Below are 23584 nucleotides of genomic sequence, written 5' to 3'. Positions count from 1 at the left end.
CTTTCAACTTTATTGTATGTTTGAAAATTTTCATAATAGTTGAAAAAAATCATGCCAAGTATGCTTTGACTAGCAAATTCATCTCTTATCCATTTACCTATGGATAAACCAGTTTATGAAGTGATACACATAACAATATTTATTCAGCTTAGTAACAAAAAACCAGAAATACCCTAAATGTCAATTAATAATAAACTGGATAAATTGTGGTATATCCATACAATGGAGTACTACAGCATCCATTCAAAAAGAATAAAGTAATTGTATAATTACTGAACTATAAAGATACATTGATAAGGGAAAAATACACGCGCTGTATGCCATGATTTGGGTGTTTGTTGGGGGAAAATTTGTATAAGTATATTAACAGCCTGACAAGGCGGTGGCACAGTGGATCAAGTGTCAGACTAGAACGTAGAGGACGCAGGTTCAAAACCCCGAGGCAACCAGCTTGAGAGTGGACTCACTAGTTTGAGCGTGGGGTTACTGGCTCGAGCGCAGGATCATAGACATGACCCCATAGTGGCTGGCTTGAACGCAAGGGGTCACTCTCTCTGCTGTAGCCCCCCCGCCCCCTCCATCAAGGCACATATGAGAAAGCAATCAATGAACAACTAAGGTGCCACAACGAAGAACTGATGCTTCTCATCTCTCTCCCTTCCTGTCTGTCTGTCCCTATCTATCCCTCTCTCTGTCTCTATCTCTATCGCTTAAAGAAAAAAGGGGAAAAAAAAGAAATATATTAATGGAGAGTGGGGCCAAAGTGAAAGGCCACTAGCTTCGCAGTGTGTCTCCGTTTTTACTTTCAAGTTAGAGACCATGAGTTACCTTTATAAGTTTGTTTAAAAAAAAAAAAAAACAGCCCTGGCCGGTTGGCTCAGCGGTAGAGCGTCGGCCTGGCGTGCGGGGGACCTGGGTTCGATTCCCAGCCAGGGCACATAGGAGAAACGCCCATTTGCTTCTCCACCCCCCCCCCTCCTTCCTCTCTCTCTTCCTCTCCCGCAGCCAAGGCTCCATTGGAGCAAAGATGGCCCGGGCGCTGGGGATGGCTCCTTGGCCTCTGCCCCAGGCGCTAGAGTGGCTCTGGTCGCGGCAGAGCGACACCCCGGAGGGGCAGAGCATCGCCCCCTAGTGGGCAGAGCGTTGCCCCTGGTGGGCGTGCCGGGTGGATCCCGGTCTCCACCTGGTCGGACGCAAGCGGGAGTCTGTCTGTCTCTCCCGTTTCCAGCTTCAGGAAAAAAAAAAAACAAAAAACTAAAAAAAACTATTTCTGTCTTAAGATAAACTAAATTACCCCTACAAATCTCTTCGGACCTACATTTCTAATATCTATAATTTACCCTAAGACTTGTTACTACCAAACAGGAATGTGAGGATAAGAGTACATGCTTGTTCAGCCCAGGATGGCCCAATGTGAGCAAAATGCAAGAAGAAATATTGAAAGGTACCAAAGATATGCGATACTGCCTGACCGGGCGGTGGTGCAGTAGATAAGAGCATCGAACTGGGATTGGAGGACCCAGGTTCAAAACCCCGAGGTCGCCAGCTTGAGCATGGGTTCATCTAGTTTGAACAAGGCTCACCAGCTTGAGCCCAAGGTTGCTGGCTTGAGTAAGGGGTCACTCAGTCTGCTATAGCCCCCCGGTCAAGGCACATATGACAAAGCAATCAGTGAACAACTAAGGAGCCACAGTGAAAAATTGATGCTTCCCATGTCTCCCTTCCTGTCCGTCTGTCCCTATCCGTCCCTCTCAGTCACACACACACACACACACACACACTTTTTTACAAAGATACCCCAATACCTCTTAGAATACTAGCTGTTGGCCTTATTTAGTTTTTTAAATATGAAGCTCCCCCTAAATGTGTCCAGTATTTTAAGGGGCTTTTACATTTCCACATACAAATTTTACATACAAACCTATTTTTAAAATTAATTTTCATAGGCTTTTCTATTTTTTAAATAGGTAGAGTTGGTGAGTTTGTGTGCTTTTTAAATTAGAAAAGTAATTTTAGCCTTATGATTCCTTTAAAAGTTTATATACTAAAACTGTTTTAATCTTTCAAAGAATTATTCTGGATAGCAAAGTTTTCCACACAGCTAACACTTTATCAATCATACATCTCAAAATTCTGTTTCAACCATTTTAGACCAAAATCTTTAAAATATGTATTACATAACTCAACGCCTCCTTAAATAGTAGTCTGTTTAACTGTGTTAGAACAAAGGGATAAAATTAAAGGGTTTTATTTAACGGATAAAATGATACATTACTGTGCACTAGTATGCAATTATATCTGGTGTACATGTCTCTGCAACATGTCTGTATTCTTTAAGACAATAAATTCTTAATATCTCAAAATATAAATTCCCAAAAGTGAGATCTTTTTATTTCAGGCATGAAATACTTGTCTGAGACTTCCTAATTATATAGCACTATCTTCAAAAGCAGACCACACATATCCATACATGGGAATTTACGATATTAAAAATGATGTCGTTTTGAGCCTGACCTGTAGTGGCGCAGTGGATAAAGCGTCAACCTGGAAACGCTGAGGTTGCCGGTTCAAAACCCTGGGCTTGCCTGGTCAAGGCACATATGGGAGTCGATGCTTCCTGCTCCTCCCCCCTTCTCTCTCTCTCTCTCTCTCTCTCTCTCTCTCTCTCTCTGTCTCCGCTAAAATAAATAAAAATAAATAAAAATAATTTAAAAATAAAAATGTCGTTTTGAATTAGTAAAGAAATTAAATGATTTGATAGTTCCCATGCCATGAGGGTGGGGGGAACAGCGATATCCTGTCTAACCCCTACACATGTACCAAGACTGAATCATGAGAAATGAAAACCACCAACTAGAAGTCCTAAGTAAAAACTTTCTCATAACCTTGGTATGAAAAGGCCTCCCTAAGGAAATAAAAAAAAACTCCGCAGCTATTTTGTTAAAGGAAGAACAATTTACTAAATAACAACTGAAAACTGGGGACTAGCCAAAAGATTACATTTATAGGGGCTTTAAATGAGTCAGAGCCTGACCAGGCGGTTGCACAGTGGATAGAGCATTGGACTGGGATGTGGAGGACCCAGGTTTGAAACCCCCAGGTTGCCAGCTTGAGCGCGGGCTCATCTGGTTTGAACAAAGATCACCAGGTTGGACCCAAGGACACTGGCTCGAGCAAGGGTTTACTCGGTCTGCTGAAGGCCCACAGTCAAGGCACATATGAGAAAGCAATCAATGAACAACTAAGGAGTCGCAACAAAAAACTAATGATTTTTTTTTCTTTCTCTTTTTTTTTTTTGCATTTTTCCGAAGCTGGAAACGGGGAGGCAGTCAGACAAACTTCCGCATGCACCCGACCAGGATCCACCGGCATGCCCACTAGAGGGCGATGCTCTGTCCATCTGGGGCATTGGTCTTTTGTAACCAGAGCCATTCTAGCGCCTGAGGCAGAGGCCATAGAGCCATCCTCAGCGCCCGGGCCAACTCTGCTCCAATGGAGCCTTGGCTGCGGGAGGGGAACAGAGAGACAGAGAGGAAGGAGAGGGGGAGGGGTGGAGAAGCACATGGGCACTTCTCCTGTGTGCCCTGGCCGGGAATTGAACCCGGGACTCCTGCACACCAGGCGACGCTCTACCACTGGCTAACCGGCCAGGTCCTGAAAAACTAATGATTGATGCTTCTCATCTCTCTCCGTTCCTGTCTGTCTGTCTGTCCGTATCTATCCCTCTCTCTGACTCTCTGTCTCTGTAAAAATAAAATAAATAAAATAAATAAATGAGTCAGAGATCCAATTTTCTTTCTTTTTTCTTTTTTAGCAAAAGAGAGAGACAGGGACAGACAAACAGGAAGGTAGAGAGATAAGCAGCATCAACTCACAGTTGCAGCACCTTTGTTAAGTCAGTACTTTCTTTTTTTTTAATTAATTTATTCATTTTTTTAGAGAGGAAAGGGAGAGACAGAGAGAGAGAGAGAGAGAGAGAGAGAGAGAGAGAGAGGAGAGACAGAGAGAGAGAGAAGGGGGGAGCAGCTGGAAGCATCAACTCCCATATGTGCCTTGACCAGGCAAGCCCAGGGTTTCGAACCGGCGACCTCAGCATTTCCAGGTTGATGCTTTATCCACTGCGCCACCACAGGTCAGGCAGCAGCACCTTAGTTGTTCATTGATTGCTTTCTCCTATGTGCCTTGACTAGGGGCTACAGCAGACTGAGTGACCCTTTGCTCAAGCTAGCGACCTTGGGCTCAAGACATTGACCATGGGGTCATGACTATGATCCCACGCTGAAGCCTGCGTGACCTTGGGGTTTCGAACCTAGGTCCTCAGCGTCCCATGCTGACCCTCTATCCACTGCACTATCACCTGGTCAGGCAGAGATCCAATTTTTAAGGGTTTGTGAACAAACAAACCGAAATTAGCCAACTAAAAATGCCCAAACAGAAAGACATATTCGACATCATTCATAATTAAAGAAACAAGACATCATCTTTTACCTACGAGAATTTAAACAATGATTTTAAAAAACAAAACAAACATTGGTGTGAGCCAACAAGTCCCTCAGTACAGTCCTGGGCAGATAAATTGGTGGTGTTGGTTGTTTAGCAATGTATCCCATTATCTGAATGCACAGAGTTCACCCAGCTACTTCCACTGCTAGTTTACTGCACAAATATTCTCAACTCAAGGGCAAAGGCTAGTCACCAAACCACTGTGCTTATTATCACACCAAACCACCTAAATTTCTATCAATAAGCCTGACCAGGCGGTGGCGCAGTGGATAGAGTGTCGGACTGGGATGCGGAGGACCCAGGTTTGAAATATCGAGGTCGCCAGCTTGAGCACGGGCTCATCTGGTTTGAGCAAAGCTCACCAGCTTGGACCCAAGGTCGCTGGCTCAAACAAGGGGTTACTCAGTCTGCTGAAGGCCCGCAGTCAAGGCACATATAAGAAAGCAATCAATCAAGAAATAAGGTGTTGCAATGAACAACGATAAATTAATGACTGATGCTTCTCATCTCTCTCCCTTTCTGTCTGTCCCTGTCTATCCCTCTCTCTCTGTCTCTGCAAAAAATAAATAAATAAATAAATAAATAAATAAATAAAATTTCTGTCAATAAGGAACTTGTTAAATAAAAATGGTCATCCGGGCCCTGGCCGGTTGGCTCAGCGGTAGAGCGTCGGCCTGGCGCGCGGGGGACCCGGGTTCAATTCCTGGCCAGGGCACATAGGAGAAGCGCCCATTTGCTTCTCCACACCCCCCTCCTTCCTCTCTGTCTCTCTCTTCCCCTCCCGCAGCCAAGGCTCCATTGGAGCAAAGATGGCCAGGGCGCTGGGGATGACTCCTTGGCCTCTGCCCCAGGCGCTAGTGTGGCTCTGGTTGCGGCAGAGCTACGCCCCGGAGGGGCAGAGCATCGCCCCCTGGTGGGTGTGCCGGGTGGATCCCGGTCAGGCGCATGCGGGAGTCTGTCTGACTGTCTCTCCCCGTTTTCAGCTTCAGAAAAAAAAAAAAAAAAATGGTCATCCGCCTGACCTGTGGTGGCGCAGTGGATAAAACATCGACCTGGAACTCTGAGGTTGCCAGTTCAAAACCCTGGGATTGCCTGGTCAAGGCACATATGGGAGTTGAAGCTTCCTGCTCCTCCCTTCTCTCTCTCTCTCTCTCACTCCTCTAAAATAAATAAATAAATATAAATAATTTTAAAAAAAAAGGTCATCCATATAAGGCAAAACTATGCAACTATTTAAAAGAATAAGGCAGATCTGTATCAATATGAACAGAACACCACGGTATTAAGCAGGGAAAAAGACAAGTTGTGCAGGATCAACATGTCAGAATAAATACATGTATATTCATATGTAAGCCAGTACATAGATAAAACTTTTCTATAAGGATATCCAAAATTTGCTCACCATGATTAACTCTGGAGTGTGGACCTAGAAAGCTGGAAATAACACTTTTTTAGGCCCTGGTCGGTTTGCTCAGTGGTACAGCATCGGTCTGGTGTGCAGGAATCCGGGGTTTGATTCCCGGCCAGGGCACACAGGAGAAGCGCCCATCTGCTTCTCCACCCCTCCCCCTCTCCTTCCTCTCTGTCTCTCTGTTCCCCTCCCGCAGCCAAGGCTCCATTGGAGCAAAGTTGGCCCGGGCGCTGGGGATGGCTCTGTGGCCTCTGCCTCAGGCACTAGAATGGCTCTGATTGCGGCAGAGCGATGCCCCAAGATGGACAGAGCATCGCCCCCTGGTGGGCATGCCAGGTGGATCCTGGTAGGGCACATGCGGGAATCTGTCTGACTGCCTCCCTGTTTCCAGCTTTGGAAAAATACAAAAACAAAAAAAGATTTAAGCCTGACTAGGCGGTGGCGCAGTGTATAGAGCATCGGACTGGGATGTGGAAGGACCCAGGTTCAAAAACCCTGAGGTCGCCAACTTGAGTGCAGGATCATCTGGTTTGAGCAAAGCTCACCAACTTGGACCCAAGGTCGCTGGCTTGAGCAAGGGGTTACTCTGTCTGCTGAAGGCCCACGGTCAAGGCACATATGAGAAAGCAATCAATGAACAACTAAGGTGTCGCAATGCGCAACGAAAAACTAATGATTGATGCTTCTCATCTCTCCGTTCCTGTCTGTCTGTCCCTGTCTATCCCTCTGTCTCTGGAAAAAAAACCAAAAAACTGATGATGGATGCTTCTCATTTCTCTCCGTTCCTGTCTGTCTGTTCCTATCTGACTCTCTCTCTGTCTCTGTAAAAAATAAAAACAATAAACAAACTATAAATATCGTGAAATTATGGTTTTTTCCTTGAAGTGACAGACCACTCGAGTTATGCTTGGTTTTTTGGTGAATTTTGACACACCAAGCTCAAAAGATTGCCCACTACTGTCCTAGGGTCCCAAGGTTGCCAGCTTGAGCATGAGCTCCTCTGGCTTGAGCTCATGCTCACCAGCTTGAGCTTCAGGGTCTCTGGCTTAATCAAGGGGTCACCAGCTCGGATGCAGCTCCCCAGATAAGATACGTATGAGAAGCAATCAAGACCAACTAAAGTGCCACAAAGACAAATTGATGCTTCTCATCTCTCTCCCTTGCTTCCAGTCTGTTTTTCTATCTGTCTCTCAAATAAACAAATAAATAGTAAAAAAAAGAAAATAAAAATGATGCTATTAGATTTCACATTTAACTTCTACAGCTATTTCTTTTATAAAAATAAAAGGTGCACCTGACCAGGCGGTGGCGCAGTGGATAGAGCGTCGGACTGGGATGCGGAAGACCCAGATTCAAAACCACAAGGTCACCGGCTTGAGCGCGGGCTCATCTGGTTTCAGCAAGGCTCACCAGCTTGAGAGCGGGTTCACTGGCTTGAGCATGGGATCACAGACATGAACCCATGGTCGCTGGCTTGAGCCCAAAGGTCACTGGCCTGAGCAAGGGGTCACTTGCTCTGTGGCAGCCCCGGGTCAAGGTACATATGAAAAAGCAATAAAAGGAACAACTAAGGAGACTAAGGAGCCGCAATGAAGACTTGATGCTTCTCATTTCTTTCCCTTCCTGTCTGTCCCTCTCTCTGTTTGTCACATATATACATACATACATACATAAAAGATGCTAGCCCTAGCTGGATAGCTCAGTTGGTTAGTGTTGTACCCTGTACGCCAGTGATTTTCAGGCTGGTCTGCAAAAGAGTTTACCACCCTGACGTTTTATGAAGAGTACAGACCCAATGAGCTTAGTTGAATTTGATTATGCTTAGGGTGATTTCTGCCTTAGTGGCCCCTGAAATAATTCTATTTTCACTGGTCCCCAGGGGTAAAATAGTTGAAAATCACTGCTATACAACAAGGATGTAGGTTCACTCCCTGGTAAGGGCACATATAAGAATCAGCCTGGCCTGTGGTGGCTCAGTGGATAAAGCATCAACCTGGAAATGCTGAGGTTGCCAGTTCAAAACCCTGGGATTGCCTGGTCAAGGCACATATGAGAGTTGATGCTACCTGCTCCTCCACCCTTCTCTCTCTCTCTCTCCCCCCTCTCTATAATGAATAAATAAAGTCTTTAAAAAAAAAAAAAAAAAATCACTCAGCCTGACCAGGTGGTGGCGCAGTGTATAGAGCATCAGACTGGAATGCGGAGGACCCAGGTTCGAGACCCTGAGGTCGCCAGCTTGAGTGCAGGCTCATCTGGTTTGAGCAAAAAGCTCACCAGCTTGGAACCAAGGTCACTGGCTCAAGCAAGGGGTTACTTGATCTGCTGAAGGCCCGAGTCAAGGCACATATTAGAAAGCAATCAATGAACAACTAAGGTGTCGCAACGAAAAAAACTGATGATTGATGCTTCTCATCTCTCTCCGTTCCTGTCTGTCTGTCCCTATCTATCCCTCTCTCTCTCTCTCTGTCTCTGTAAAAAAAAAAAAAAGAATCGATTAGTGAATGGGTATGTAAGTGGAACAACAAATCGATGTTTCTCTCTTTCCCCACTTTCCTCTGTAAAATCAGTAAGTTTAAAAAAAATTTTTTAGGCCCTGGCCGGTTGGCTCAGTGGTAGAACATCGGCCTGGCATGCAGGAGTCCAGGGTTCAATTCCCGGTCAGGGCAAACAGGAGAAGCACCCATCTGCTTCTCCGCCCCTCCCCCTCTCCTTCCTCTCTGTCTCTCTCTTCCCCTCCCGCAGCCAAGGCTCCATTGGAGCAAAGTTGGCCCGGGTGCTGAGGATGGCTCTGTTGCTTCTGCCTCAGGCACTAGAATGGCTCTGGTTGCAACAGAGCGACGCCCCAGATGGGCAGAGCATTGCCCCCTGGTGGACATGCCGGGTGGATCCCGGTTGGGCGCATGCAGGAGTCTGACTGCCTCCCTGTTTCCAACTTCAGAAAAATACAAAAATAATAATAATAATAATAATAATAATAATAATAATAAGGCCTGACCTGTGGTGGCGCAGTGGATAAAGCGTCGACCTGGAATGCTGAGGTTGCCGGTTCAAAACCCTGGGCTTGCCCGGTCAATGCACATATGGGAGCTGAAGCTTCCTGCTCCTCCCCCCTTCTCTCTCTCTCTCTCTCTTTCCACTCTAAAAAAAAAATGAATAAATAAAAATAATTCTAAAAATAATAATAATAATTTAAAAAAAATTTTAATTAAAAAAAAAAAAAAGGCTGCCTCCTGACCTGCGGTGGCGCTGCTGTGGAAAAAGCACCAACCTGGAATGCCGAGGTTGCTGGTTCAAAACCCTGGGCCTGCCCAGTCAAGACACATACTGTACAAGCAACTGCTACAGAGTTGATGCTTCCTGCTCCCCCCCCTTTCTATCTCTCTGCTCCGTAAAATCAATAAATATCTTTAAGTCAATAAAGATCTTTAAATCAATAAATAAATACAGGCTGCCAGACTCTAGCTTGAAAACTTGATGATGATCTACTATCTGAAAGATATCTGTACTAGCCTAAACACCTATTTAGGAAGCAAAAGGGTCAGGAAATCCTAAGATGTGTATGCCCACATCTACTGAACTATGCTCGGGCCTGACCTACGGTGCAGAGGGCAGGGGCTAGGTCACACAATCAGCATCTTCAAGCCACAGACTCCTATCATGTAAAATGGTCCTCTATTTTATGTGTTACCTAAATGGGACATCTCTGTCCCAGTTCATAAAATGGACCAATGATGCGCCTCTGGAACATCAAGCTTTCTGTTTCCTTGTCCTACTTACCCAGTCCACTCCAGCTCTTTGTTAACACTGTGTCATGACCTGAAGAAGTTAAAAAAAAGGTCTCTAAAGTCTCTACCTTTCCATCTATCCAAATTACACTTGGAGCTGACTGTGCACGGAGTTACAGCGCAGCATGCCTAAGCCACATGTCTAAGGTCAACGTAGGGCCTAAATTAATGAAACAAAAGGTATTAAACCCATCAAGGTTCAAAACTCCCTGGTTCCTGGATTACAACAGCTCTCCTATACTCCTAATAACCCAACATCATCCTTCAGAATTTGTTTTCATTAAGCAAAAACTAGTACTCATTCTACCTACCTATGAGTTTCGCTCACATTCAAGAAACACATTTTTATTTACTATCCTGAAGAAATGTATTAAGAGAACACAAGCCGCATGCAATACGGATAACAGCTACCTTTGAACATGCCACCCACTACATCCTATGTTGCTATAGGGAGGTCAACCTCTATTTCCTTACCTGTGAACTAGGGCTATGCAGTACCAACCTTCTAATGTTATAAGATTAAATACAATTAAAATAAATTGCTAGTGTGCAGCAGAACTGTTACAATAATATTGAATAAGGTTGCATATGCAAATTATGCAAAATGCCCTCATCAATCCAAAAAGTTCTTCAAGAAATGTGCTTCTAAGCTACTGGTACAATTTCCTTGCAAAACCATTATATACTTTGGCCTTTCTGAGAGTACAAAAAAAAACAAAACGTGGTGGTTTGACAATATTACTCACGGCAGACTACAGAGTGGGAAGTGGGGGATAATGGGAGTCATTCTGAAAATGTAATGTAGAATGCAAATCAACCCCCTGAGCAAAAAATGCTATTAAAATTATTCTGGGCCTGACCAGGCGGTGGCGCAGTGGATAGAGCGTCGGACTGGGATGCAGAGCTGAGGACCGGGGTTCGAGACCCCAAGCTCGCCAGCTTGAGTGCGGGCTCATCTGGTTCGAAGAAAAGCCCACCAGCTTGGACCCAAGGTCGCTGGCTCCAGCAAGGGGTTACTTGGTCTGCTGAAGGCCCACGGTCAAGGCACATATGAGAAAGCAATCAATGAACAACTAAGGTGCTGCAACGCGCAATGAAAAACTAATGATTGATGCTTCTCATCTCTCTCAGTTCCTGTCTATCCCTCTCTCTGACTTACTCTCTGTCTCTGTAATAAATAAATAAATAAATAAAAATTAAAAAAAAAATTATTCTGGCCCTGGTCAGTTGGCTCAGTGGTAGAGTGTTGGTCCGGCATATGGATATCCTAGATTCAATTCCCGGTCAGGGCACACAGGAGAAGCAACCACCAGCTTATCCACTCCTCCCCCTCTCACCTCTCTCTCTATCTCTCTCTCATCCCATCCTGCAGCCATGGCTCAACTGGAGTGAGTTGGCCCCGGGGGGTAAGGATGGCTCTGTGGCCTCCAACTCAGGCACTAAGAATAGCTTACTCGCTGAGCAATGAGCATCACTCCAGATGGGCAGACCATCATCCCGTAGGGGGCTTGCTGGGTGAATCCCGGTTGGGGCACATGGAAGAGTCTGTCTCTGCCTCCCCTCCTCTCATTTAATTTAAAAAAATTTATTTTGATCGCACAGGAATACAACACTCATCATTTTACATCTTTCCCTTCAAATTATAATATTTAAGTATAGTGTCAAGAGAATTTCATCTAGAAAAGAAAATGAATCACAGAAATATACTCTCAGGGTTCATAACCTTAGAGAATCACCTGACCTATTTTTATCCTCCTCTAGAAATGCTTGGGAATTTTTTTTTTAAGAAACAAACAGGAAGGGAGAGAGATGAAAAGCATCAACTCATAACTGTGGCATCTTAGTTGTTCATTGACTGCTTTTTCATATGTACCTTGACCAGGGCACTCCAGCCATGCCAATGACTAATTGCTCAAGCCAGCAACTTTGGGCTCAAGCCAGAGAACATAGGGTCATGTCCATGATACCACAACTCAAGCTGGATGAGCCCACGCTCAAGTCAGCGACCTCAGAGTTCTGAATCTGGGTCCTCTGCATCCCAAGCCAGTGTTCTAGCCACTGAACCACCACCTGGTCAGGCACGTGGAAGAAATTTGAACATCACTAATTCTCCATGTTGATGACTACTATATTAAATTTGTATATTATTTTACATATTTTAAATACTGTCACCTATTAGTAACTAATAGTTATTAATAATCAGGTTAGAATCAAACAAGAAAGAATTGGAGAGGGTGGGAAGTGAAAGAAGAGGCAAAGGGATTTATTTGGGATATTAAAAAAAAATTTTTTTGGCCTAACCTGTGGTGGCACAGTGGATAAAGCGTCGACCTGGAAATGCTGAGGTCAGCAGTTCAAAACCCTGGGCTTGCCTGGTCAAGGCACATATGGGAGTTGATGCTTTCAGCTCCTCCCCCTTCTCTCTCTCTGTCTCTCCTCTCTCTCTCTCTCTCTTTCTCTGTCTCTCCCTCTCCTCTCTAAAATGAATAAATAAAAAATTTAAGGCCCTGGCTGGTTGGTTCAGTGGTAGAGTGTCGGCCTGGCGTGCGGAAGTCCCAGGTTCGATTCTCGGCCAGGGCACACAGGAGAAGCGCCCAGCTGCTTCTCCACCCCTCCCCCTCTCCTTCCTCTCTGTCTCTCTCTTCCCCTTCCGCAGCCGAGGCTCCATTGGAGCAAAGATGGCCCGGGTGCTGGGGATGGCTCCATGGCCTCTGCCCCAGGCGCTAGAGTGGCTCTGGTCACAACAGAGCGACCCCTGGGATGGGCAGAGCATCGCCCCCTGGTGGGCGTGCCAGGTGGATCCTGGTCGGGCGCATGCGGGAGTCTGTCTGATTGCCTCCCCATTTCCAGCTTCAGAAAAATACAAAGAAAAAAAAAAATTTATAAAAAATAATTTTTTGCCCTGGCCGGTTGGCTCAGCGGTAGAGCGTCGGCCTAGCGTGTGGAGGACCAGGTTCGATTCCCGGCCAGGGCACACAGGAGAAGCGCCCATTTGCTTCTCCACCCCTCCGCCGCGCTTTCCTCTCTGTCTCTCTCTTCCCCTCCCGCAGCCAAGGCTCCATTGGAGCAAAGATGGCCCGGGCGCTGGGGATGGCTCCTCGGCCTCTGCCCCAGGCGCTAAAGTGGCTCTGGTCGCAATATGGCTACGCCCAGGATGGGCAGAGCATCGCCCCCTGGTGGGCAGAGCGCCGCCCCCTGGTGGGCATGCCGGGTGGATCCCGGTCGGGCGCATGCGGGAGTCTGTCTGACTGTCTCTCCCTGTTTCCAGCTTCAGAAAAATGAAAAAAAAAAAAAATAATAATAATAATAATAATAATAATAATAATTTTTTTTTTTTGCCTGACCAGGCAGTGGTGCAGTGGATAGTGTCGGACTGGGACGCGGAGGACCCAGGTTCGAAACCTCAGGGTCATGAACTTGAAGGCGGGCTCATCTGGTTTGAGCAAGGCTCACTAACTTGAGCCGAAGGTCACTGGCTTAAGCAAGGGGTCCTTCGCTCTGCTATAGTCAAGGCACATGTGAGAAAGTAATCAATGAACAACTAAGGTGCCGCAATGAGAACTGATGTTTCTCATCTCTCTCCCTTCCTGTCTCTCTGTCCCTATCTGTCCCTCTCTCTATCTCTGTCAAAAAAATGTATTTTAGGGGGAAGGAGGGAGGGTGAGAGGGGGGAGGGAGAGGGAAGGTGAGAGAGGGAAGGAGGGAGAGGGAAAGAGGGAGAGGGGAGAGAGAGGGAGGAAGGGAGAAAGGGAGAGAGAGACAGACAGGCAGGCAAACAGACATTGATTTGCTATTCCACTTACTCACGCATCCACTGGTTGTTTTCCTGTATATGCCCTGACCGGGGATCGAATCTGCAACATCGGCCTATCGGGACAATACTCTAACCAACTGAGTTACCTAGCCAGGGTGGATTTGTTTAAGATATTGGCTTAAAACTACTTGATAAGCAGAAACTGTCCATGCAAAAGAATGCATCAGTTGCTCTATCAATTACACAATTATACATACCACCTCTAGGCCAACATCACCAACTCTCAGCTATGTTATTTATTTATTTATTATTTTTTTTTTATTATTTTTTTTTTTTCCATTTTTCTGAAGCTGGAAACGGGGAGAGACAGTCAGACAGACTCCCGCATGCGCCCGACCAGGATCCACCTGGCACGCCCACCATGGGGCGACGCTCTGCCCACCAGGGGGCGATGCTCTGCCCATCCTGGGCGTCGCCATATTGCGACCAGAGCCACTCTAGAGCCTGGGGCAGAGGCCACAGAGCCATCCCCAGCGCCCGGGCCATCTTTGCTCCAATGGAGCCTTGGCTGCGGGAGGGGGAGAGAGAGACAGAGAGGAAAGTGCGGCGGAGGGGTGGAGAAGCAAATGGGCGCTTCTCCTGTGTGCCCTGGCCGGGAATCGAACCCGGGACAGCTATGTTATTTAAATCAAGTTTTTGTTTTGTTTTTTCCCCAACTGAACCTCAAATGCCTTATCTATATACCTGTGGAAACCACCTACTCTGCAGAAGTGAGGCAATACTAGAATGAAAGCACTTTTTTTTTTCCCAGAGACAGAGTCAGAGAGAGGGACAGATAGGGACAGACAGACAGGAATGGAGAGAGATGAGAAGCATCAATCATCAGTTTTTCATTGCGACACGTTAGTTGTTCATTGATTGCTTTTTCATATGTGCCTTGACCATGGGGCTACAGCAGACCGAGTAACCCCTTGCTTGAGCCAGTGACCTTGGGTCCAAGCTGGTGAGCTTTGCTCAAACCAGATGAGCCCGCGTTCAAGCTGGCGACGTCGGGGTCTCAAATCTGGGTCCTCTGCATCCCAATCGGAAGCTCTATCCACTGCGCCACCGCCTGGTCAGGTTAGAATGAAAGTACTTTTTAAGTGCCTAGCACAGAGCAGGAAACACCAAGGCCTTGATTCTTTCCTTTGAAACACAACAAGTGTAAAATGTGAACAGCATTATCTATTGAACAGAAATGTATTACAACCTGTGTGAATAATCACACGCACCGTTATGGCATCTGGATTTGATATATGCACTCCCGAAGGAAACTTCTCCAGTCAAAATCAATACAAATGACACACAGAATAGCATGTAAGGCCTGACCTTGGTGGCGCAGTGGGTAAAAGCGTCGACCTGGAACACTGAGGTCGCTGGTTCGAAACCCCAGGCTTGCCTGATCAAGGCACATATGGGAGTTGATGCTTCCTGCTCCTCCCTCTGTTCTTTCTATCTCTTTCCTCTCTCTTTCTCTCTCTGTGTCTCCTCTCTCTAAAATAATGAATAAATAAAATGTAAAAAATAAATAAATTGTAAAAAAAAAAAAAAGACTAAGCTTTAAAAAAAAAAAAGGAATAGCATATAAAACACCTTACATTCACATGATAAATAAATGTTGCATATTGTGGTCTAAAATCACCGCATTACTAGGAGTGTACTGTACCTGGTCAGCTCTCATTACTACTCTGCCTATTTCGTTCGCACAAAAACAAAATTAACCAAAACTTTTAACAGAATTAGACAACAATGTTGTCTACAGATCACTTTAAGTGTTATTAGGTCCTGTCTGCGCCTAGAGTAGAAATGCATCAAGACTGCAATGGGAGGAAAAGCACTCCTGAGATGACTGACTCGTACCCCACCCGCATGCATGCCCCACCCTGAACTGAGGGCTCCTCATTGTGTCTGTCAGAGAGACGGCTGGGAAGAGGCAAGAATACAAAGGCTGGAAGATGAATTTACAAAATTAATAGCACCCGAACAGCAAGAGAAATGAATTTTTATATGTTCTCCCTTTCAAACCATGGAAAATTCTACATGCACAGCACTGTGAGGAAGGCGTCACATTAACCCTTACTCTTCACAATAATTCTGTGTGGTAGCTATTACCATCACCCCCTCTTCAGAGATAAGGCAACCGAGCCTTAAAACGATTGAGAAACTCACCCAAGGTCACACTGCCAGTAAGTGGCAGAGAGTCAAAAGTCTTGACTCCAGAATCCATATTATTTATCTACTACTACACTACTTATTACTATAGTGCAGATGAAGAGTATTTATTGGGCCCGCACTCAGCGTCACCCCTTGGGCACATCACTTGGCCTTGCTGAGCCATGTCACCTGCAAATGAAGACAATGGTAACTGCTGAGCCTTTTCCACAGCCATCCCAGCTGATGCTGAAAGAGTTCATGTGTGCAAATATGCTGTAAAAACTATAGGGCACTCAAGATTTTGTTCATTTGATCCAAGATTCCAACTATCTTTATCATTCCAAATGGTTTACTGATCTAAAAGTAAATTTCACAGTTGTAGTTAAATCATTTTTAACATTCCCAAGCAAAAAAAAATCTAGTTAAAAAAAAGATCAGCCTGACCAGGCAGTGGCGCAGTGGATAGAGCCTCGGACTGGGATGCAGAGGACCCAGGTTCAAGACCCCGAGGTCGCAAGTTGAGCACAGGCTCATCCGGTTTGAGCAAAAATTCACCAGCTTGGACCCAAGGTCACTGGCTCGAGCAAGGGGTTACTCGGTCTGCTGAAGGCCCACGGTCAAAGCACGTATGAGAAGGCAATCAATGAACAACTAAGGTGTTGCAATGCGCAACGAAAAACTGATGATTGATGCTTTTCATCTCTCTGTTCCTGTCTGTCTGTCCTTGTCTATCCCTCACTCTGACTCTCTGTCTCTGTAAAAATAAAATAAAATAAAATAAAATAAAAAATTTAAAAAAAAATCAACCTTACACATTCTGCAAAGGCAAAACTAGAGACAGCAAGATCAGTGGTTGCCAGTGATTTGGGGGAAGTCAGGAGAGACAAATATTTTTTTTAGGACAGTGAAACTACTCTGTATGATGCTATAATGGTGGACATGTGTCAAAACTTAGACTGCATACCACCAATGAACCTAATATAAATCATGGACTTTAATTCATGCTCAATTTTTTGGTAAACCTAAAGCTACTCAAAATATTAAGTCTATTAATTTTTTTTTTTTTTTTAGCCAGAGAGCAAGCCAGAGCCAGATAGGGACAGATAGACAGGAAGGGAGAGAGATGAGAAGTATCAATTCTTTCTTGTGGCTCCTTAGTTGTTCATTGATTGCTTTCTCATATGTGCCTTGACAGAGGGACTGTAGCCGAGCCAGAGACCCCTTGCAAAACCAGTGACCTTTGTGTTCAAGCCAGAAACCATGGGGTCATGTCTATGATCCCACACTCAAGCCAGCAACTCCGTGCTCAACCTGTTGAGCCCACGCTCCAGTAAGCGACCTCGGGATTTCAAACCCGGGTCCTCAGTGTCCCGGGCCCATGCTCTATCCACAGAGCCACCACATGGTCAGGCAAGTCTATTAATCTTTTTAAAAACTCATCCTTGGTCCTGGCCGGTTAGCTCAGTGGTAGAGTGTCGGCCTGGCGTGCGGGAGTCCCAGGTTCAATTCCCGGCCAGGGCACACATGAGAAGCGCCCATCTGCTTCTCCACCCCTACCCCTCTCCTTCCTCTCTGTCTCTCTGTTCCCCTCCCGCAGCCAAGGCTCCATTGGAGCAAAGTTGGCCCCGGGCACTGGGGATGGCTCCATGGCCTCTGCCTCAGGCACTAGAATGGCTCTGGATGCAACAGAGCGACGCCCCAGAGGGACAGAGCATCGCCCCCTGGTGGGCATGCCAGGTGGATCCCAGTTGGGCGCATGCGGGAGTCTGTCTGACTGCCTCCCTGTTTCCAACGTCAGAAAAATACAAATAAATAAATAAATAAAAATAAAAAATAAAAACTCATCCTTATAAAACAAATTCTACATCGGAATTTAGGAATATGAACGAGCTTTCTGTTCTAAAATATGCCTGAAATACTTGACAATGTATATCCTATCTTTTTATACCAATGCCTATTAGAACTTTATGCAATTATGGACACACTCTAGATCTGTCTTAAAACAGTAGTCACTGGCCACGTTGGTTACTGAACAGTGGAAATTTGGCTAGTCTGATTTAGGAATGGAATTTTTATTTTTTACTTAATTTTAATTAACATTTAAATAGTCACATGTGGTTTAGTGGCTATTATATAGGACCGCATAATTTTATACAATTCAAGAGACCCCTAGAAATGTACTACAATATTAACTTAGAAGAAAAAGGTTACCTCAGGAGACCATTCAAATGGATGTAGTTATGAAACAATGCCACAACCTAACAGATAAATAATGACCCCACTTTTTTAATGAAAATTCCAAACTAGCACCTGACCAGGTGGTGGCGCAAGTGGATAGAACGTCGGACTGAGATGCGGAGGACCCAGGTTCGAGACCCCGAGGTCGCCAGCTTGAGCGCGGGCTCATCTGGTTTGAGCAAAGCTCACCAGGTTGGACCCCAGGTCACTGGCTCGAGCAATGGGTTACTCGGTCTGCTGAAGGCCCACGGTCAAGGCACATATGAGAAAGCAATCAATGAACAACTAAGGTGTTGCAAGGAAAAACTGATGATTGATGCTTCTCATCTCTCTCCGTTCCTGTCTGTCTGTCCCTATCTATCCCTCTCTGTCCCTGTAAAAAAAAAAAAATCCAAAGTAGCATTTATCCATGTATTTTAATTCCACGTCATAGTCAATTGCAAATCAAAGGAAAAAAAGATGCCCCAAAAAGCATGAGCAAAGAAGAAAGGCACATGAGGTAAGTAAACAAAAGTAAGGCAGTACAGACACACAAGACTACTCATATGCAGCTGTTAACCAGAGAGCTACCTCAAAGAGTCATTACCTCTTATCTTGGTGCCTTAAAATGCTAGCTCATTAAACCTCAGCTCCTAATTCAGACTTTTTTGTCCTTACTCCAGTGGCATAAAAGGGAACTTATGTCCTCAATTGCAGTGGCTTTTTATCTGAGTCCTCCCTTGGGGGACCTATGAAATCAAACACTGAGATTGGCTCCCCACAGTCAGAAAAAGTGAAGTGTCCAGAGTGACAGTGTTGAATCCCTAGAGTACATTCTGTCCACAGCTTTTTTCAGTCCTGCAAGTACTGGATCTTTCTTTTAGAGTACAAAGACAGGGAGAGAAAGAGAGGTAACTGAGAAGTAGTAACACCCTCGTGCAGAGATGTGAAAATACCTGACCTTAGAAACAGGCCTCCAAAACCTAATTCTTGACACTTTGCTCACATGTAAACAAACCTTTGTTCTCCTTTTTCAAGTTCATGAATCACATTAGAAGAACATTATTTCACAATTTCATACAGGAGTGATATTTTTTTTTTTTGCAGAGACAGAGTCAGAGAGAGGGACAGATAGGGACAGACAGACAGACAGGAAGGGAGAGAGATGAGAAACATCAATTCTTCGTTGCGGTTCCTTAGTTGTTCATTGATTGCTTTTCTCATATGTGCCTTGACCGTAGGCCTTCAGCAGACCGTGTAACCCCTTGCTCGAGCCAGTGACCTTGGGTCCAAGCTGGTGAGCTTTGCTCAAACCAGATGAGCCCGCGCTCAAGCTGGCAACCTCGGGATCTGGAACGTGGATCCTCCACATCCCAGTCCAACACTCTATCCACTGCGCCACCGCCTGATCAGGCCAGGAGTGATTTTCAAGAATACTCAAATGCATAATTAAGTACAGCTAACTCTTGAACAACACGGGTTTGAACTGTGCAGGTCCACGTATAGGCGGATTATTTTCAATAAATACCTGTTACTGTTTTCCATCCCGGGGTTGGGAGTCCACGGATGCGGAGGGCCGACTGTATGCATTGGTCTTCGCCATTTTATATAGGGGACTTGAGCATCCGCAGGATTTTGGTATCTGCGGAGTCCTGGAATCAAGCCCCCTCGGTACCGCGGGACAACTGTAGTTAAGTTTTGGGGGAGGCAAAAGTTATGCAGGAGGGTGCTCCTAATCCCACCCCCACATTGTGTAAGGGTCCATTATAGTATTAAGTAGCTCTGAGTGATCAGGGCTACAATGTTTCAAGATGTCTAACTGCAAGAAAATCGAGAGGGGTTTCCACCTTTCCATTCCCAGCCCCCTTCCCTGCAGTTCTCCATTCCTGGGCCCTGCAAAGCCCTGTTTGCCATTCGTTGTGCAATCTTTTTCGAACTCCACCCACTGACTCCTGAACAAGTGGAATTCTCCCACTCTAAAGATCTCGATTTTCCCGTATCCAGGGAGACACTGAAAACTCCTTGACAGGCGTCAAGCAAGGCAAGGGGAACGGTCCAGCCTGTCTCCCAAATTAAGAGATCAGACCAAAGGCCAGGGGCCAGAGCGCTCAAGCTTACGCTTACCAAAAAAAAAAAGGGGGGGGGGGGAGAAAAGAGAGCAAAATTTAAAAAATAGCAAGGGGGACGACGCTAGATTAGGAAGACTAGCTATCAGGCAATGCTGTCCCCAACTCTGCGGACAGAGATGCTCCACATCGCCTCCCCACAGCTGGCCCCACGTGTACCCAGGCCCGGGGTGCCCAGAGACGACCCCCGGGGCCTGGGGCCTGGGAACCCAGCAGCCCCTACGTACCCGCAGCGCCCGCTGGTGTGGTGTCGGGGAGCGCAGGGGTGCGGAGGAAAGGGGCGCAGCGCAGACCCAGCTCCCGCGCGGTTATCTTACTGCGCAACAACCTCGTCCGGGCGGCCCGGACGCACCCCGCTGCGCTCCCTGCGCATCTGCCCAGCGAGAGGACGGCGAGCCGGTGGCCTCGGGCAACCCCCCGAAGTCGGCGCCTAGCGCAGGAGCGCGAGGAGCTCGCGGACGGCTGAGGCTGCGAGAGAGAACACCTGGCGCCCGCGGCCCGGGCCGCACGTGGCTGTCACACCTGGTGCGCCCGCCTCGCCCCCGCCTCAGCCCCCTCCCCCTCCCACCAGGCTGCACCTCCCGCCCTCCCTCCCCACCTCCGCCGCGCGCCCCCAGACCCCAACCGTCGCCCCCCACCCCAGACATCCCGGCCCCTCTGCCCCCCACTTGCTTCCACTGTCGTCACCCAGAGAGGGAAGGGCCGGATATTAGTCCCGTGGCTGAAGGTACCCGGGGAGAGTGAAGAGGTGAACCCCGAAAAAGCTACCCCGAGCATTCTCCCAGCCCAGGAACAACGCGGGCGCCCGCAGACTGACCTTCTGCCGTGGGCTGCGTCGTCGTCCGCCCCGTCCGGCCTCAATCGCCTCCTCGGCGCCGCCGGCTCTTCCCCGCGCTGCTTCTTCTACCCGCGTCGCCATGAGGTGACGGCAGCAGCCAAACAAGCGGCCCCACAAGGGGCACGGAACCTCGCTAGGCCTTGAGTCCCGCCCCTGGACGCTCACGGCCAATCGCCACTTGCCGTGTTCCCCACGTGACCGGAGGAGGTTGGACCCCGAGGGAATGGAGAGGGATGGGGGTGGGGAGCATTAAAGCCGGGGCTGGACTTCCGCAGGGCCTAAGTGCGAACACAGGCGGTGTGAGTCTGCGCGGACAAGAAAGGGACTCTGGAAAGAACTACAAGTCCCAGAAGGCGGCGCGACCGCGGCTCACAGGCCCGGGTCGGGATTGGAGCTTAATGTGGCTTCCTGTGACTAGGGAAGGATCCATTTTGCTGCGCATGCAGCCTGCTGGGAATTATAGTTTTCTGGGGACAATATACCTGTACCGGGAAGTACTCTTTATTATCCCGCAGGAAAAGTTTAGAAACATCCCAGGGTTTGGTAGGGAGTGAGAGCGGTGGTGCGTTTTTGTTTTTGTTGTTCTTACTCGGAATTGAGCCCAACTAATTTTAGAATAAGGAGAAATAAATAAATAAAAGAATAAGGGGAAATACTTTGTGACTTTCAAGATAGGAGAGATGTAATGGCTTTCAGAATTTGAGATTTCTGGCCCGGACACCTGCCCAAGTCCTGCCGCTCCACCAAAGCTCTCAACACCAAGTACCTGTCCCGAGATCCTGCGGGTTGGAAGCTGCAACCTATTCATCTTGGCTGAACCTCCCTGGCTTCTGGCACCGTTCTCCGCACTTAGTTGGCTCCTAGTACATTCTGAATGTATCCTCCTTTCTACGTTACTGAATTTTTAAACAAACTCGGTTTGCTGAATCGATTTTTTTCTTGACATGATTAGGGCGGGATGGAGTTTTCCTCAGGAATATTCCTTATTTCCGTCTGATGTAACCTGATTTCCAATGACCGAGGTTCTGAAAATCTCACTGCCATAAAATCCTGACATATAGTCTCAAATAATTAATAATGAGAATTTATGTAAATCCTATACCATTTTTATTAGAATACAATACAAGACATAGTAGCAGATGCCAGAAATCTAATAAGAATATTAAAAATAAATTTCAATATTGGGGAGAGACTCCATCTGTTAATTTTAATTATTTCTATAAATATGAGGAAAAGACCTTTATTTTATTTAATGGGCAGAATACCTCAATCCAGCTTTGAGATTTCAAAACTAAAGCAATAGATCATGAATAAATAAATAAATAAATAAATAATACACTAGATAATGAACCCATACTCAGACTCTATATAAAGCTAATGGCCTCAGGCACCACGCTTCACCTTCTTAAAGGCAAAAGTACCAGGAAGATGCCAAGTAAATATACCAGTAATGCTGCTTCTAATGTGTCCAGGGAATTGAGTGTCAAAATGCACTGTAGCTAAATTATAGTGCAATAAAACATCATGCAGCTACTAAAAATGATAAACACATTTTAAATTGACCTAGAAAATATACATAGAATTGTGAGCTTGAGAAAATTCCATTTATATAGAATTGTTTGTATGTTTATAAAGAGATGTTTGAAGAATATTGACCAAAATGTTAATAATATGTTTCCCTGGGTGGTGAGATTTGGGACTTTTTGTTTGTTTGTTGTTTTTTTTCAGAGACACCAAGGGAGTCAGAGAGAGGGACAGATACGGACAGACAGGAACAGAGAGAGATGAGAAGCATCAATCATCAGTTTTCCGTTGCGACACCTTAGTTGTTCATTGATTGCTTTCTCATATGTGCCTTGACCGTAGGCCTTCGGCAGACCTAGTAACCCCTTGCTCGAGCCAGCGACCTTGGGTCCAAGCTGGTGAGCTTTTGCTCAAAGCAGATGAGCCCACGCTCAAGCTGGTGACCTCGGGATCTTGAACCTGGGTCCTCCGCATTCCAGTTCAATGCTGTATCCACTGTGCCACTGCCTGGTCCGGCTTGTTTTTGTTTGTTTGTTTGTTTTTTATTTTTTTTTATTTTTTTTACAGGGACAGAGAGAGAGTCAGATAGAGGGATAGATAGGGACAGAGAGACAGGAATAGAGATGAGAAGCATCAATCATCAGTTTTTCATTGTGACACCGTAGTTGTTCATTGATTGCTTTCTAATATGTGCCATGACCGCGGGCCTTCAGCAGACTGAGTAACCCCCGCTCGAGCCAGTGACTTTGGGTCCATGCTAGTGAGCTTTATGCTCAAGCCAGATGAGCCCGTGCTCAAGCTGGCAAACCCGGGGTCTCGAACCTGGGTCCTTCCACATCCCAGTCCAACGCTCTATCCACTGCGTCACTGCCTGGTCAGGCTTGTTTTTGGGGGGTTTTGTGAGAGAGAGATAGAGGGTGAGAGAGAGACAGACGACGGGGGTGTGTGTGTGGAGGAGACAGGAAGGAGAGAGATGACAAGCATCAACTTGTAGTTGTGTCACTTTAGTTGCTCATTGCTTGCTTCTCATACATACTTTGACCAGGGGCTCAAGCTGAACCACTGACCTCTTGCTCAAGCCAGCAAACTTGGGTTTCAAACCAGGGACCATGGGATCATGTTGATGATCCTGTGCTCAAGCTGGACCTCGCGGTTTTAAACCTGGGACCTTGGCATCCTGTGTAGACATTCTAACTGCTTGCCACCACCACTGGTCAGTCTAGGAATACCGTA

General features: G+C 46.4%; 1 protein-coding gene across 3 annotated transcripts in view; it reads right to left on the bottom strand.

Moving 5' to 3' along the window:
• The window catches only part of TXLNG (taxilin gamma), a 64954-nt gene extending 43993 nt beyond the window's left edge, over positions 1-20961 (bottom strand). The window contains exons 1-3 of one of the 3 annotated variants that reach the window (XM_066357103.1): positions 20807-20942; positions 20217-20473; positions 19392-19548 (exon numbers count right to left, since the gene is read on the bottom strand). Coding sequence is in view for 1 of the 3 variants with exons in the window: in XM_066357102.1 (XP_066213199.1) it covers positions 20807-20908 (102 nt within the window). In the remaining 2 variants the exon portion in view is untranslated. Of the gene's footprint in view, positions 1-19391; positions 19549-20216; positions 20474-20806 lie in introns of all 3 variants that reach the window. The other 2 variants (XM_066357104.1, XM_066357102.1) reach the window with 2 other exon arrangements.
• Positions 20962-23584: the final 2623 nt, after the last annotated feature.

This window comes from Saccopteryx leptura, chromosome X (genome assembly GCF_036850995.1).
Source record: "Saccopteryx leptura isolate mSacLep1 chromosome X, mSacLep1_pri_phased_curated, whole genome shotgun sequence".
Taxonomy (NCBI): Eukaryota; Metazoa; Chordata; class Mammalia; order Chiroptera; family Emballonuridae; genus Saccopteryx; species Saccopteryx leptura.
The sequence above is the reverse complement of the archived record's forward strand: the minus strand, read 5'-3'. Positions and strand labels throughout refer to the sequence as shown.